Source organism: Tamandua tetradactyla, chromosome 3 (assembly GCF_023851605.1).
Source record: "Tamandua tetradactyla isolate mTamTet1 chromosome 3, mTamTet1.pri, whole genome shotgun sequence".
NCBI lineage: Eukaryota > Metazoa > Chordata > Mammalia > Pilosa > Myrmecophagidae > Tamandua > Tamandua tetradactyla.
This window is the reverse complement of record NC_135329.1, coordinates 61,515,934-61,533,694: the sequence shown is the minus strand read 5'-3', so window position 1 is coordinate 61,533,694 and position 17,761 is coordinate 61,515,934. Positions and strand designations below refer to the sequence as shown.

Sequence of the window (17,761 nt, the reverse complement as noted above, 5' to 3'; positions counted from 1 at the left end):
GTTCTTAAAGTTCATACACCAAGTTGTATGCCTCACAACTTCATTCCTGTTTGTGGCCATTCAGTATCAATTATATGTGTATACCATATTTCCCTTATCTATTCCTCAGTCGTTGGACCCTTATGCCACATCCTTCCATTGTGGATTTGGAACACTGTTGCCACAAACACCAGTGTGCAAATGTCCATACATATCTGCATACTCAGTTCCTCCAGGTAAATACTCAGCATTGGGGTATCAGGATCCCATGGCAAACCCACCCCTAGCCTCCTCTTGAATCATCACACTGCCCTCCAAGGGGTTGCAATGCTCAGTTTCCTTTCCAACAGTGAATAAGTGCATCTTTTCCTTAAAATTCTCTGCAGCACTTGGTTCTCTCTATTCATATTTTAAACAGTTTTATTCATATATTATACAGTCCAGTATAAGTCTATACATATTCCTTTGCCACCATAGTGTATATGAAGTTATTTCCATTACAAGAATCCATACCACTATGTCTGTGGACATTTAGTTTTCACATCATGCCTTTGTTACAGTCAGTGGAGGAATATTACAAGGTTACTATTGACTATAGACCCTAGATTGCCTTGATTGTACATTTCCCCTTATGCCATTTATTTTTAACACCCTGCAATTTTGACATTAATTTGATTTCATTTATGAAAATGCCTTTTAATATGTACATTCTTCAACATCATTGCCCAAGGTCTGGTTTGACAGCATACATGGACCCTGGAAAAGCCATATTTTAATCAAAATCCCATTTTGTAAAGGCAGCCATTTTTTCTAATCCTTATTCAGCATTGCATGTTTGAAACTGTAATTAGATCATCTCCCTGGAGATGTGATTTATTCAAGAGAGGTTGTTAAGCTGGGTTAGGTGATAGCATGTATCCTCCCATTTGGGTGGGTCTTGATTAATTTCTGGTGTCCTATAAAAGAGAAACATTTTGGAGAATGAAGGAGATTTCTGAGAGAGCAGAGAATGATTTAGCCATGAGAATCAGAGGGTCTACCAGCCATTGACTTTTGAAGATGAAGAAGGAAAACACCTCCCAGAGAGCTTCATAAAAGGAATACAGGAGAGAAAGCTAGCAGATGATGCCATGTTCACCATGAGCTCTTCCAGCCAAGAGAGAAACCCTGACCCTGTTCACCATGTGCCTTCTCACTTGAGAGAGAAACCATGAACTGCATCAGCATCCTTGAACCAAAGTATCTCTCCTTGGGTGCCTTTGATTGGACATTTCTATAGACTTGTTTTAATTTGGGCATTTTCTCAGCTGTAGAACTGTAAACTAGCAACTCATTAAACTCTCCTTTTTGAAAGCCATTCCATTTCTGGTATATTGCACTCAGCAGCTAGCAAACTTGAACAGTCCACCCTAGGCATTCATAATCTATACCATCTCAGTCTTCATCCTCTAGCTTTCCTTCTGGTTTGATATGGGTCACCATCATGTTCCCTCAATCATGCTCACATTGAGCTTTATCCAGTGTGCTTATATTATTGTGCTACTATTACATAGTATTGTGCTTTCCATTTCTGAATTTTTACAATCAGTCCTGGTGCACAATCAGTATTCTTTCAGCACCAATTGCCAAAACTCTACCTTATTTCTATGTCCTGACAACCTCTGTTCTTAACTTCAATTCTCAAAGTTCACTCATTAATGTTAGTTCATATTAAGAGACCATACAATACTTGTCCTTTTTGTTTCTGGATAATTTCTCAAAGCATATTGTCCTCAAGGTTTAATCAAGTTCTTACATGTTTCATGAGTTCATTCTTTTTAACAGTTGCATAATATTTAATTATATGTGTGTATATATCACAGCTTGTTTAGCCACACATCAATTAAGCAACATTTGGGCTGTTTCCATCTCTTGGCAATTATACATAATGCTGCTATAAACATTGGTGAGCAAAGGTCTGTTTGTGTCCTTGCCCTCAGGTCCTCTGAATATATACCTAGTAATGGTATTTCTGGATCATATGGCAATTCTATACTTAGGTTCCTGTATAACTGCCAGACCCCCTTCCAGAGTGGTTGTCCCAATTTACACTCTCATCACAGTGGATACATTGCCTTTTCCTCCATGTCCTGTCCAGCACTTGCTATTTTCATTTTTTAGTGATAATGTCCATTCTAGGGCATGTCAGATGAGATTTCATTCTGGTTTTGATTTGCATTTCCTTTATACCCAGTGAAGTTGATGATGTTTTCATTTGTTATTAAGCCATTTCTAGTTACTTTTCTGAGAAGTGTCTGTTCATGTCATTTTACCATGTTAAATTAGGTTGTTTTACTTTCTGTTCTTGAGTTGAAAACTCTCTTTATATATTCTGGATACTAAACCATTTTCAGAAATTTGATTCCTAAATATTGACTGTTATTGTGTAGGTTGACTTTTTACTTTCTTGACAAAGTTCTTTCATGCACAAAAATGTTTAAATTTGAAGAATTCCCATTTATCTATTTGTTTTTTCAATGCATGTGTTTTGGGTATAAGGTCTAGGAAACTGGCTTCTACTTCAAGATTTTTAAGATATTTCCCTGTATTTTATTGTGAAAGTTCTATGTTTTTAATGTTAATATTTAGTTCTTTGATTTATTTTGAATTCATTTTATATAGGGTGCCATATATGAATACTGTTTCGTTCTTTATGGATATCCACTCCTCCAAGCACTATTTATAGAAGATGCTACACTGTCCCAGATGAGGTACCTTGATTGCCTTATCAAAAATCAATAGTACATACATGAGACAGTCTATTTCTGAGTATTCTACTCAATTTCATTGTTCAGTATATCTCTTTATGTCAGTATCACGCTGTTTTGACCACTGTAGCTTCATAATATACTTTAAAGTCAGATAGTCTGACACCTCTCATTTCATTTGTCTCTCTCAAGTAATTTCTAGCTATTCTGGGCACCCATTCCCTCCAAATAAATTTAGTTATTCCTTTTTCTATTTCTGCAAAGTAGGCTTTTGTAATTTCAATTAGTATTACATTGAATCTATAAGTCAATTTGGATAGAATTAATATTTAACTATATGTAGCCTTCAAATCCATGATCATAGTATGCCCTTCAGGTCTTTCATAACTTATTTTAGCAATACCTTATACTTTTCTGCATGTAGATCTTTTGTTATTTATTCCACAATATTAGATTCTTTTGGTTGCTAATGTAAGTGGACTTTTTATCCTGAGTTCCTCTTCAGGTTGCTCATTATTAGTTTATAGAAACACTACTGATTTTTGGTGTTGATCTTGTACCCTGCTATTTTGGGGAACTAGCTTATTATTTCTAGCAGCATTGTTGGAGACTTTTTCTTGATTTTCTACATATAGTGTCATGTCAGGTGCAAACAGTGAATATTTTACTTCTTTCTTCTCAATTTGGGTGCCTTTTATTTCTTTTTCTTGCCTAATTGTTCTAGCTTGAATAACAGTGGAAACAGTGCACATCTGCATCTTGTTTCTGATCTTAGAGTGAAAGCTTTCAATTTTACCTACTGAGCGTGATGTTAGCTGTGGATTTTTCATATATTCCCTTTATGATGTTGAGGACATTTCCTTCTACTCCTATCTTTTCAAGTGTTTACATCACGTAAGGATGTTAAATATTGTCACATTCCTTTTCTACATCAATGGAGATGATTATCTAGTTTTTCTGCTTTGATTTGTTGATAGTTGTATTACATTAATTAATTCTCTTATTTTGAACATCCCTACACATGTGAAATAAATCCCACTTGGTCATGGTGTGAAATTATTTTAATGTGCTGCTGGGTTCAATTTGCAAGTGTTTTGTTCAGGAGTTCTACATCTATGTTCCATAAAGTGGTTGGTCTGTATTTTTTTTTTCTTTTAGTATCTTTGTCTGACTTTGGCATTAAGATGATGTTGGTTTCATGAAATGAATCAAATAGCTTCCCTTCCTTTTCAATTTTTTAGAATTTTGAGAAGGATTCATACTAATTCTTTCTTGAATGCTTGGTAGAATTCACCTGTGAAGGCATCTGGTCTTGCAATTTTCTTTTTTGGAGTTTCTTGATGACTGATTCATCTCTTTAATTTTGATTGTTTTGTTGAGGTAATTTATTTCTTTTGGAGTCAATGATGGTTATTTATGTCTTTCTATAAAGTTGTCAATATCAACTACCATATCTAATTTGTTAGCATATAGTAGTAGCTCATAGTATCCTCTCATTACAACTTTTAATTCTACAGGGGTAATAGCCATGTCTCCTTTTTAATTTCTATTTTTATTTATTTGCATCCTCTCTTTATTTCTGTCAATCTATCTTAGGGTAATTCAATGTTATTGATTTTTCTGAAATAACCCTCTTCTTTTTTTTAATTTTCTCTATTGTTTTCATATTGTCAATTCCATTTTGTTCTATTTCAATGTTCATTATTTCTTTACTTTTGTTTGCTTTCAATTAGATCGCTGTTCTTTCTCTAGTTATTCCAAGTGAACAATTAATTTCTCTATTTTTGCTCTTCTTTTTTTAACATCGGTATTTAAGGTGATACATCTCCCTCTTAACGTTACCATTGCTGAATTACATAAACTTTGATATGTAGTGTTTTCATTTTCATTTCCCTAGGGGTATTTCCTTTTTCTCTAGTAATTATTCTTTAATGTGCTTATTTTGAAGAATATATTGTATAGTCTCCATATGTTTCTAAATTTTCAGATCCTCTGCATGTTTTTAATTTCCAACTCCATTCTTTGAGGACCTGAGAAAGTGCTTTGCATGATTTCATATTTTTTTAAGTTATTGAGATTTAGATTTTGATTCAACAAATAGTCAATCTTTGAGAGTGGTCCATGAGCACTTGAGAAAAATGTGTATCTTGCAACTGTGGGTTTTAATGTTGTGAAAAAGTCTGTTAATTCTACTTCTCTTTATTGATCCTCTGTGTAGATGCTCTATCCGTTGAGGAGAGTGGGAAATTGAAGTCCCCAACTAGTATGTAGAGATGTCTATTTGTCCCTTCAGTGTTATCAGTATTTTCCGCATGTACTTTGGAACATTCTCACACGGTGCATATATATTTATGATTGTTATGTCCTCTTGTTGAATTGATCCTTTTATTGGTACTTAGTGTCCTCTTTGTCTCTTTTAATTGTTTTACATTTGAAGACTAATTTCTTGGTATTAGTATAGTTACTCCTCTTGTCTGATTGTTGTTTGCATGAAATATCTTTTCCCAATCTTTCACCTGCAATCATTTTTGTCCTGAGGTCTAAAACGAGTCTTCTGTAAACAGCATGTAGATCAGCCCTGTTGTTGAATTCATTCTGCCAGTATATGTCTTTTGATTGGGGAGTTACCCATTAATATTCATTCTAATTACTGTAGAGGTAGTAGTTTCTTCTACCATTTTGTCTTTTGGATTTTATATGTCATATCTAATTTTTTCATCCTTTAACCTTACAGATAGTGTTCATTTCTACACTCTTCTCCAAACCTCTCTCTGCAGCATTTTTCTATCAGGCTGTTGTGATCCCTTTAGTATTGCTTGAAGAACTGGCCTCTTAGTCACAAATTCTATGAATAATTGTTTGTATAAATATTTTTATCATCCCCTTATTTTTGAAGTACAATATTGCTTGATATAGATTTTTTTTTTACATGGGCTGGTGCCTGGAATCGAGCCCAGGTCTGTGACATGACAGGTGAGAATTCTGTCACTGAGTCACCATGGCCAACCAGATATAGAACACTTGGTTGGCAGCTTTTCTCTTTTAGATTCTTGAATATATCATACCAGTGCCCTCTCACCTCCATGGCTTCTGCTGCGAAACCTACACATACACTTATTGGGCTATTGTTGTGTGTAACAAATTGCTTTTCTGTTGCTGCTTTCAAAATTCTCTCTTTCTCTTTGACATTTGACAATCTGAGTAGTAAACATATTGGAGAATGTCTTTTTTGTCTCCTATATATGGGAAATGCTGCACTTTTTGTATTTGAAATTTTGTGTCTTTCATACAAGATGGGAAATGTTCAGTGATTATTTCCTAGATTAGTGTTTCTCCTCCTTTTTCCTTCACTTCTCCTTTGGGACACCCACAACACATGTATTCATGTGCTTCAGGTTGTCATTCAATTCCCTGAGACCCTGCTTGTATTTTCCATTCTTTTCTGTTGTGTGTTGGATTTCACAGGTCCAGCCCTCTACTTCTCAATTTCTTCCTTCTGCCTGTTCAAATCTATTGTTGTAAGTTTCCATTGTTTCTTTTTTCTTTTCTTTCATATTGTGCCTTTCATTTCCGTATGCTCTGAGGTTTGTTTTTTCAAAATTTTGAACTCTTCTTTTTGTTCTCCAATGTCTCTTTATATCCTCCCTCAACTCATTGGTTTGTGTTTTCATGAAATTTTCCTATGTTGTTCAAACATCCTGAATTAGTTGTTTCAGCTCCTGTAACACATTTGAAGTGTTGAACTGTCCTTTGAATGGGCCATATCTTCAATTATCATTGTATGACTCATATATTTTCCTGACATTTAAGTGTGCTAGTTTGAAATGATGTATGTGCCCTAGAAAAGCCATGTTTTAATCCTAATCCCATTTTGCAATGGCAGCTACTTCTTCTAATCCCTATTCAGCATTGTACCCTTGAAAATGTAATCAGATCATTTCCCTAGAGATGGATTTAATCAAGAATGGTTGTTGAACTGGGTTAGGTGGAGGCATGTATTCACAAATTTGGGTGGGCCTTGATTGGTTTCTGAAGTCGTATAAAAGAGGAAACATTTTGGAGAATGAGAGAGATTTGGAGAGAGCCGAAGGACATAGTGACGAGAAGCAGAGAGTCCATCAGCAAGCGACTGAGGAGTAGCTAGTATCAGTTTTCCTTGAGGGGGAGACCCAACACGTTGATACACATTCCTACAAAGCCTCTAGATTCTGTGATTTTGCTATCCTGGCAAGAATGTGGGGTTTGTCTGCCTGTGGCTTCCCACCGGTATTTAGTGTTGTGGTGCCTTTAATTTCAGCAGATTTTCCCTCATGGATGCACAGTTGAGACAGAGGTGAGGTTGTAGGATGGCTTTAATTACATCAGTTTTCCACTCTTTGATATTTGAATTACTTGAAGTTAGGATTACACTTTAAGTTAGACCTCACGTTTTAATCTTTTTTTTTTTTGCTGTGATCACATTTCATTGTTTCTCCATGTGAATATCTTGTTATTGCAATACAATTTGTGGAATTTGTTTGTTTGTTTGTATTGGGTGGAAAGTGCATGGACCGGGAAACAAGCACAGGTCTCCTGCATGGCAGGCAAGAATTCTGCCACTGAACTACATTTGCACCTCCCGCTTTTTTCTTTGGGAAGTTATATTTTTTAGGGAATTAACTTCTTTCACCTGAGTAGTCTTCTTTCACCTGAGTAGTCACTTTGTCTCTCAGAAAAGCTTAATTCTTCCTTTGACTGGGGAAGTGATGGAGGGAGGTGCATCGCTTCCAGTTCTACCTAATGAGCCATTACAGAGGAGAAAAAGAAAAAAAAAAACAGTCTTTTCAGAGCTGTATCTCCACTCCTCATATTTGTCAATCAAGAGTTTATGTTCATAAGTGACTGCATATATCCCCAAGAAATATGTGCTCCTTAATTTGGAGACTAACTGTTTTTCAACCACAAAGACTCCCTTTAATTTTTTCTGTCAGTCCTGCTCCCTCTCTTCCAAAGAAAAAACTCATGCATCTTTATTGTTTATTCCAGATTTATCTGTGCATAGGACCTATCTTGATTACTCAATATTTGCTAATAAATAACACAATTAGAGCTCAGTTGAGTTTACGCTTTGGTGCTAGTAAGGACTGCTTCTTTTTCTATTGGGGAACCAGCCTGCTGTGCCTGTGTCAAAAGGGCACTGTACTCTGCAGTGGGGGGGGACTTTGAGATTTTTATGCATTCTAAGCCTTTCCAATGGGTTCATATTAGTGTATACAGTATGTGCAGTCACTAGTGTTCCCACAGCTGTTGTTCTGTACCATTCCTGGCTATTTACTAGGTTTTCTGGAGGACAAACTAAATTCCAAATGACAGTAAGTCACATCATGCCCCACATCCATGACACAACTCTCGAAGGACAGGTGGTAAAAATACTTTCCTATCATAACACATGCTACACATCCATTCCAGTCCCTCATCCAAGGAATAGCATATCAATTCTCTGCTCTGGTTGTGGAATATCGAGTCAGTATATTTGGCATGGTGGACTTTGTTTATTCCTTGTAGAGCACACCCTCATTCATTATCTTAACCTTTCAGTTAGTCTCCAGTGGAGAATGTTGATGCACCTCATATTGTAGACAGGGTGCACTTATGGAGTGTTTTATTCCCTGCCACGGTATTCCACACACCATTGCTTATCATCAAAGCACCACTTTACAACAAATGTACTCTGGGAATGGGCACATGCTCATGGAATTTTCAAGGCTTACCAAGTTCTTCATCATCCATGCACAGCTGGCTTCATAGAATGGTGTATTCACAGAAGTGGATTCTCTCCCAACTCAGCCTTTGAGAACTGCATGATCACCAGAATTTTCTCAAGGACTTTCCCTCCACCAGAATGGACAAATGAATGAGAATTCTTCAGGTACCAGTTGGGGAGAAGTTGTGGACAGTGAGAGAAAATCGTTATTCATAACTGAGAAGAGCAACATTTATTTGATTGGCTCTAACACTCAGCACAAATATGGACCGAATCCCTACATGTGCCAGTGTTCCTGGAATCTGGCACTGAAAGGAGTTTTGAGAGCCCTCATCTCCCTCAGTATATCCTCTACTCTTAGATAAATTAGTTCTTGGATCATGCATCCTGAAGGAAATGTCACATTGAATTTGAATGAATTTAATTAATCAACTGCCTTTGTAAACTACAACAGAAAGAAAAACTATTCAATGCCTATTAAAGTACATGTGTATATAAATGACATTTGCATGGCTGTATATAAAAACACAGAATCCCCGAATATCATTTTCTCACACTTTGAAAATTAAGTGGACATTGAGGACATAAATTCAATTTTTACTGTACCTGTCAATCTTAATAATTGTATTGATGCCTGCTCACATTTCTTAAAATTTAGTCTTATATCTCTTCTTGTATTGTGATGTCTGTACCTCATAAATATCAAACCAAAGTTTCTCTTTAGACAACACTTCATAATGAACAGAATTTTATGACCAAACATCTTAGAGCCTGGATTTGTCAAAAATCAGGTACAGATGGTAGAGTCTGGGGGACTGTTAGAATTGCTTGGGAGTCTCTGAAATTCTCCATGGCATCCCCTCTACATTTGAGCTCTGACTGAATTCCTGCAAACCACAGGCTGTTGTTCTGAGATGAAAAATCACACCAGGTGCAGAAATAGACATTGATTTATTGGGACTTTTGAACAACATAAATTCTTCAGAGCTGACTGTTCCATATATTTATAGCCACATCCACAATAGGGGGCATATGAAGATTAACAAATGATTTTACAACAATGGCTTTCCATATGTATGATGAAATGAAATCCCTTGTATAATTAGTAAATGGGCCTAAAACCTGATGCTTTTCTATGACTAGTGTTTATAATTATGATACAATCAATTTGGTATTTACATTCGTGGTAACATTTTTCCAACACCTCAGAGATCATTATTTTCTCAACCTTAGACCTTTGCTATAGCACATTTGTAATATTTCATTTAGAAGAAGCCCAGGACTTTGGCTGGCACTTTCTAGATTCCACTTCCATAGCCATGTGATGGGATACTTACAACTGTTTCATGATGGGTGGGATCTGGAATGATGGAATAAAGACACACTACAAAGACTCTGTGAAATTCTGGTTCATCATCTCAAGAGATAAGGCCTAGAACATGCTGTGTCACAAATGTACACTCTGATAGACATGGACATGGCCATGTATTACTGAGTCAGAGTGGTCTTCAGTGAGCGTGAATGATCACAAAGCCCTCGGATCAAGTAAAGACAACGCATGGGAGAAGATATTTATCATCTGGAGACTCCTTTAAGGGAGTGTGTTTCCCGTTCTATCCTGATACACAGTCGTTCTTATCAGTGAACAGCTTGAAACCAGAGGAATGAGAAAAATGACTGCTGATACTTGCCAGCTATGATAGCTATCCTGACCAAAACTGTTGCTCAGTTACGCATTGCCATGACAGCTGCCAAGGACAATTCCAACTGCCATGTACAAACAAAAACCTGAATGTGCAGGACATAAATATATGCTATGTGGGACTCACATTGAAGGGATGAAAGTAGGAGCCCTTGACTACAACCCTGGAGGACCAAGCTTACAGGACATTTGAATACAGTTCTGAGACAGGGGGAGCAGCAGTTAGCTTAGCTGCACTGAGACCAGGCACCAGGACCAGCAATGGTCATGGGGAGCTCAGGAACATGCAACCCAGATACATGGAAGCATGACAGGGTAAAGGAGCTTGGGAATATGGACCCAAGTGTCAGTATCATGAAAGGTGCAGGGGGAGCTCAGAACCACAGAATGCAGAGGTCAGTGTGAGGGGTTTTATGGAGGTCATATAAGGGAGCTCTCTTTCAGCATTTGGTGATTCTTTTCAAGACTTCTCTATCATCAGGTTTTGGTAAAGCTGGACTTGAATCTGTTCCTGGGCTTAAAGGGAAATTTCATTACTGCACCTATATTTGAGTAATTTTCTTGATAAATAAAAACTATAAAACTATGTGAAACACAAAATACATCAAGAAATCAATCAAAGTGTACAAGTGTAACCAAATGCTAACCTTCTCTCAGTGAACCAAACATGGAGATGTGGACATATGTCATCCATGAATCATGCAATTGGCCTCCAGCAGTGTCATCAAACTAAAAAAAAAAAAAAGTCTTCATGTGGAATTCATTTTCCTACCTGCATTTCTTCAGAACACCTCCATACATGAACTTTTTAATTGCCTCATGCACCATGTACTTACCTTGTAATAGGCATTATGAAGTTTTCCTTAAATCCCAAACATTGTTTGTGCTGGCTTGAAGGATGCATGTACCCTAGAAAAGCCATGTTTTAATCCTAATAATGGTAGCTGTTTCTTCTAATTTATATTCAGGATGACATTTTGTAAACTTTCATTAGATTATACCCATAGAGATGTGACTCAGAAAGAGTGGTTTTAAACTGGACTAGGTGAAGATGTGTCTCCTGAAATCTTATAAAAGATGAAACATTTTGGAGAAAGTGGGAGATTCAGAGAGAGGAGAGAAGGATGAGAGAATGCCACAGGTCCATGAAGCAGAGTGTACACCAGCCACTGCATTTTGGAGATGAGGAAGGGAAACACCATCTGGGGAGCTGGAGAGGAAACTAGAAGATGATGCCACATTTTCCATATGCCCCTCAAACTGAGAGAGAACCCTGACTGTTCGCACATGCCTTTCCACTTGAGAGAGAAACCCTGAACTTCATCAGCCTTCTTGAATCAAGGTATCTTCTCCTTGATGCCTTTGATTGGACATTTCTATAGACTTGCATTAATTGGGACATTTCCATGGCCTAAAAACTGTTAACTTGCAATTTATTAAATTCCCCTTTTTAAAAGCCATTGAGTTTATATTGTATTGCATCTCAGCAGCTAGTAAACTAGGACAATGTTATAAACCTTTGTGATTTTAGCATCAAAACAAAATCATTTGGCACCATGTTGTGACCTCACCAACTTGAAAACAGGCTAAAGATGAATTTCCTACCATTTTTATTATTTAATCTTTAACAGCTCTTATTTCATATGCAGGTTTCATTATGTTGTTTTCAAGACATTTTTATGATGCAAAAAGGTAGAAAGAAATATTCAGAAATGAGATCATAAGAACCTTTCATTTTCCATGATAAGAAATAGAAAGTAAGTGGCTTTGACTTACACCCAGTTGCACACATCTGACATAGGAGAAGCAGGAAGAGGGCAAGTAGTGCTAAACAATCATGGTGGTGAGATATGAGGACACCCACATGTCCTCTCTGACTCTCATGAGGGATTATACAATTAATAGCTGCACTGAATATTTATGGCTGCACTGATAACTTACTAAAATTTAACACACAAACTAACAACTGAAGAATTACATCAACAAAGTGGATAAGGTGGCAGCAAATTCCTTTCTTTCCATTGTAGTTCAAAAATCAACCAATATCCATAATAGCTAACATGGTTATGGAATATAAGTATATTATATAGTTGATATACTTGAAATATATGTATAAAAACATGCACCCAACCAACTGTATATAATCCTTCAAAGAAGGTGCACAGGGACCATATTTCCAGAGCCATTTTTTATTGTAGGACCCATTTTTTTCCTCATTCAACACATTTCCTGATTGAAAGTAAAGCAAACAGGGATTGCAGATGGTGCACACCAAGTAGAGGACTGTGCTCTCCCAGGGTGCAACCAGCATCCTCCTCATATTTTGCTTCTAATAGAAAGACTTGCCCTCATTTCCTTTATTTTACTAACAGAGTTACCTCCCTAATGCAAATTGCCACGTGACCAACATATGAAACCATAGAAGCCTGAACTTAAATTAAGGCTTCTCATCAGTCAGGGAAATATTTCCTTTGAATCATGGACATCATCCACAAGGACATGAAAGCCTTGTGGCTCTTCCTCTGTCTGGTGGCAGCTCCCACATGTGAGTGTCTCAGGGATTCACACATAAAGATAATAGGGGGATGGATCTGACCATGGAACTCACTGTGGTTCTCTTTGTTCCTAGGTGTCCTGTCCGAGGAGCGGTTGCAGGAGTCAGGACCTGGACTGGTGAAGCCATCGCAGACCCTGTCCCTCACCTGCACTGTTTCTGGATTCTCTTTAGATGAATATGCTGTGAGCTGGGTCCGCCAGTCTCCAGGCAAAGGGCTGGAGTGGATTGGGTTAATAGTGGGTTATGGAACTACAGGATATAATCCAGGTCTTCAGTCGCGAGTCAGCATCACCATGGACAACTCCAAGAATGAAGTTTACTTAAAGTTGAGCAGCATGAAAACTGAGGACACGGGCACCTATTACTGTGCAAGAGACACAGTGAGAGAAAGTCAGGGTGAGCCCTTACACAAACTTCCCCTGCAGCGACAGCAAGGGCAGGTCTGCAGGAGACACTCGTGACCACCAGAGGGCGGGCTATTCCAGTTTTTTAATAAATGCATGTCTTGTGTATTTCTGCTCCATTTTTTACCCAGATGTTTCTGACCATGCAGAGTTTGTCTTCAGTTGGGTATTTCAGAACCCTTCTTCTGCAGGTTAGGGCTATTATTATTCAGTAAAGAGAGAGAGAGCATTTCTGGACATGTGTTCCTTGATGGAACAGATCTCTTACTACTTTCCATTGGAAATAGAAAGAAAACTTGATTATAGAAGCAAAGGAACATATGTTGGAAATTTTAACCAAATACTTATTTTCAATAAAGAGATAGTTATTTTTAAAAGAACACAAGTACATTATGGAATTGAAAAATACAGTAATTGAAATGAAAAAAATCACTAGACATTTTAACTGAAAGAACTGCGAGAATTATTGAATGGCTAATTAGAGGATGGCGGTCCTGAAAACATGACTATTCTAATTTTCTAGCTGCCAGAATACAATATACCAGAAGTAGACTGGCTTTCAAAAAGTTAAATTTAAGAAGTTGCAAGGTTACTGATCTAAGGCCATGAAAATATCCCCATTTGAGCAACTCGATAAAAAATGTACAAATTACAGCACCAACAAGGGGTGACCTTCACTCAAAAAGGCCAATGAAGTTCAAGGTTTCTCTCAAGGAAAGGGACATGGTGAACAAGGAAAAGCCTACTAGCTTTCCTCCAAGCTTCTTGCCTCATGATGCTCCCCCAGGGGTGTTCTACTTCTTCATTTCCAAAGGTTGCTGGCTGGTGGACCCTTGTTCTGAAGAATTCTCCAAAATACTCCATCTTTTAAAGGATTCCAATAAACTAATCAAGAACCACCTGAGATGGAGATAATCTATGCATGTTTCCAACATATGACATTGAATAGGGTTTAAAGAAATGACTGCCTCTGCAAGATTCCATTAGATTAAAGCATGGCTTTTGTAGGGAACGTAAATCCTTTCAAACTGACACATTGACAGAAGTAACAATGATTATCAGAAGCATTTTGAATTTCTGTGCATCAAAAAATGTAGGGGACCACAGTGGCTCAACCAGCAGAGTTCTAGACTGCTTTGCTGGAGTACAGGTGTGTTTCCCAGTGCCTGTCTATGTAAAAAGTGAAAATTAGAAAACTTAGATGAAGGAGAAAAATTTCAAAATGTATGCACAATTATGAATCATTAAGGAATCTAGGACATTGTGAAGGTGACTGAGTGGCACAATTCTTGCCTGCCATGCCAGAGACCAAGGTTTAAATCCTGGTGTCTTCCCATTAAAACAAAAGATTCTATTATCTGATTAAACATATAAAATGAAGGTATTGAACCAGTTATAATAAATACTCATGAATAAAAGACAAATTAAACATAAATTCAGGGCATCATTCAACTTATCATTCAAAGTGAAATGCTCCACAGTCCTTTCAAATTTGGGAAGACTTTCTCCTCAAAAATAGAAGAAACAAACACTTTCCCAGCTATTATAGAAGGCCCAAAATTTGTTGAATTCAAAGAAGGAAAGAGTCGTCAGAACAAAATAAAATAACATATCAATACTTCGTATAAATATGGGAACAAAATCCTAGACCAAATACAGGACAGAAAAATAGATTAACATGTAAAAATAATTAGGTGTCATAAACATTTGGCATTTATCCCAAGGATGTGAGGTTGAATTATCATGCATCAATTAAATTACTTTAAAAACTAAAATTGATACTTCAATAGGTAATATTGCACAATCATCTGAACAGAGATGAGGGGACCCTGGACAGATGTAAACAGGGCTGGGGAAGAATTTTTGGGTCTTGCCATGCATTCTTTCTTCTTCTTTCACAATCTGTAATTCCCAGATAATCACCGTTCCGTATTTTCTAAGCATGTCCATGATCTAATCCAGATTCAATCAAATAGTCTTTTTTTCCTTGTGTTATTCAAAATATAACATATATGTTCACATATATACAAATACATTTATATATACTTGTGTACATATATATATATATATATATATATATATATATATATACACATATGCACATATATATAAATATAGGTGAAAACACACACACATAGGCAATTTCCTTCCCTTTGTTCTGGATTTGGATGGAAGTGCAAACAGTCTTTCATCTGATTTTGTGGAGTTAATGTTCTTATGTTACACTCCTGAGGAGTGCAAAGGAAAAGCACTGGCATCCATCAGGTGGAGCTTGAATCCTCAGGTGAAGGAGCAGGAGGGAAAACCTTGCCTGGCCTCAGGAGCAGGCTCAGTCCTTTGTGTCATCCAGGACCAGGTCTCTGTGCTTACTGTAAATCTTTATAAATTTTCATGCTTTGCATGGTATGGACAGTTATGTCACACAGAGCATGGTAGTTTTCAATATATATGTCAGAAGAGGGTCAAAGAAAAAATTAGCAGCCTCACAATATTTGATTATTTTCCACTTTTTCAAGGAATAACACTGATTCCATTTACATTTAATTTTATTTCTTTTGCTTTATTCTTGGATGTATTAATAACTCATTTATTCTTGTTTTCCTTTACACTGATTTTTTCCTGTATTTTCTTATTAATAATGTGTCAGGTTCCACTAATTCAGTTTTCTGTGAAGCAGTCAGTTCAGTCAGAAAGAACAAAGTCACACACCTTATCCTGCCTGAACAAACACAGTTTTCTGCAGATGGAGCTGATGTGACGTCCTGTCAAGGTGACCAGTGCCAGTCAGATGTGTGCTAGGACCTCATGTTCTGTGCAATCCCTGGAATCTGAGGATATTTCCACTTTCCGCTACCCCACCCAGCACCCATAACTGTGAAATGATGTTCTCCTTGGTGCAACCTGTGTCTGAGGACAGTTCCTGACCTCATGAGTATCCAGGTGCATCTAGAGGGATCCTTCCCAAGGAAGAAGATGCCTAATTGGAACATGAACATCACCTGTGAAAAAACAGGCTCCTCAGTGTGGACAACCAAAGCTATAGGCTGAGACCCCAGTCTTGGGGTTTGTACACATGAGACTTAACCCCACAAAGGATAAGTCAAATCTACTTCAAATTTAGGCCTAAGAGTCACTAAGAGAGCCTCTTTTGTTGTCACTAAAGGAGCCTCTTTTGTTGCTCAGATGTGGACTCTCTCTCCAGCCAATATGATGAGCAGTCTCACCACCCTCCCCCTCTCTGTATGGGACATGACTCCCGAAGGTGTGGACCTTCCAGGCAATGTAGGACAAAGATCTTGGAATGAGCTGAGACTCAGCATCAAAAGACTGAGAAAAACCCTAGAATGAGCTGAGAATTAGCATCAAGGGATTGAGAGAACCTTCTCGACCAAAAGGGGAAAGAGTAAAATGAGATAAAGTGTCAATGGCTGAGAGATTCCAAACAGAGTCGAGAGGTTATCCTGGAGGTTATTCTCATGCATTAAGTAGATATCACCTTGTTGTTTAAGATGTAGTGGAGAGGCTGGAGGGAATTACCTGAAAATGTAGTGCTGTGTTCCAATAGCCATGTTTCTTGATGATGATTGAACAATGATATAACTTTCACAATGAGACTCTTTGAATGTGAAAACCTTATGTCTGATGCTCCTTTTAGCTACTATATCAACAGAAGAGTAGAACATATGGAATAAAAATAAATAATAGGGGGAACAAATGTTAAAATAAATTCAGTTTGAAATAGTGGTAAATGAAAGCGAGGGGTAAGGGGTGTGGTACGTATAGTTTTTTTTATCTATTATCATTTTATCTCTTTTTCTGTTGTCTTTTTATTTCTTTTTCTAAATCGATGCAAATGTACTAAGAAATGATGAATATGCAACTATGTGATGATATTAAGAATTACTGATTGTATATGTAGAATGGAATGATATTGATATTTAAATGTTCTGTTTGTTAATTTTCTTTAATTAGTAAAAAAAGTTTAAAAAAAGGCTCCTTGTACCTTGGACTCTCTGAATTCCAGCATACTGGGGAAAGGCTGGTATATGAAGGTAGGATAGATTTTGTTGGCAGCACCATTGAGAGGTAAACAACCAGGTCTCATGCCAGCCTCACTGGGTGTTCTCTAGAGTGAGGTGCATTAACATATGAACCAGTGAGACATGAGGACAGAGGTGTGCACACTGCTTTGCTATCAAACACTAGACACCTTGGGGTAGGACAGGAGACACAAAGATCCCCCTGCTGGGGAGTCCACATTAGGTGGTCAGAGGAGTCTACCCTGCTATGGGGCACTGGGACAAGGTGCCACAGAGGGAAGATGAGGAGGTTCTTGATTGAGCCTCTCTGTTTCCTCCCACCAGGAAGACAGGGATCCATGGAACCTCTCCTGTGCTTGCTCTTTTGATGTTCTTATTTTTCTTAGAGCAACCACATAGGGTGTAGTCATGGCTCCTTTGACTTTCTCAGGAATCCAGACAGAAGCAGGTGTGACCTGGAATACTGGAGAGTGACAATGCTTATGCAATTCACATCTTCTATTTCACATGCTCCTGCTGCTCCACGTCTTCCACTCTTCCAAGTGACAGAGGTGAGACTATGAGAGGTGGACACTGTGAAATCCCTGTG

General features: G+C 37.5%; 1 gene segment (V, D, J or C); it reads left to right on the top strand.

Moving 5' to 3' along the window:
- Window positions 1-12,602: 12,602 nt before the first annotated feature.
- Window positions 12,603-13,189, top strand: LOC143675571 (Ig heavy chain V region PJ14-like). The segment is given in 2 exon segments: window positions 12,603-12,716; window positions 12,801-13,189. Coding segments are annotated over 2 exon segments (456 nt in total).
- Window positions 13,190-17,761: the final 4,572 nt, after the last annotated feature.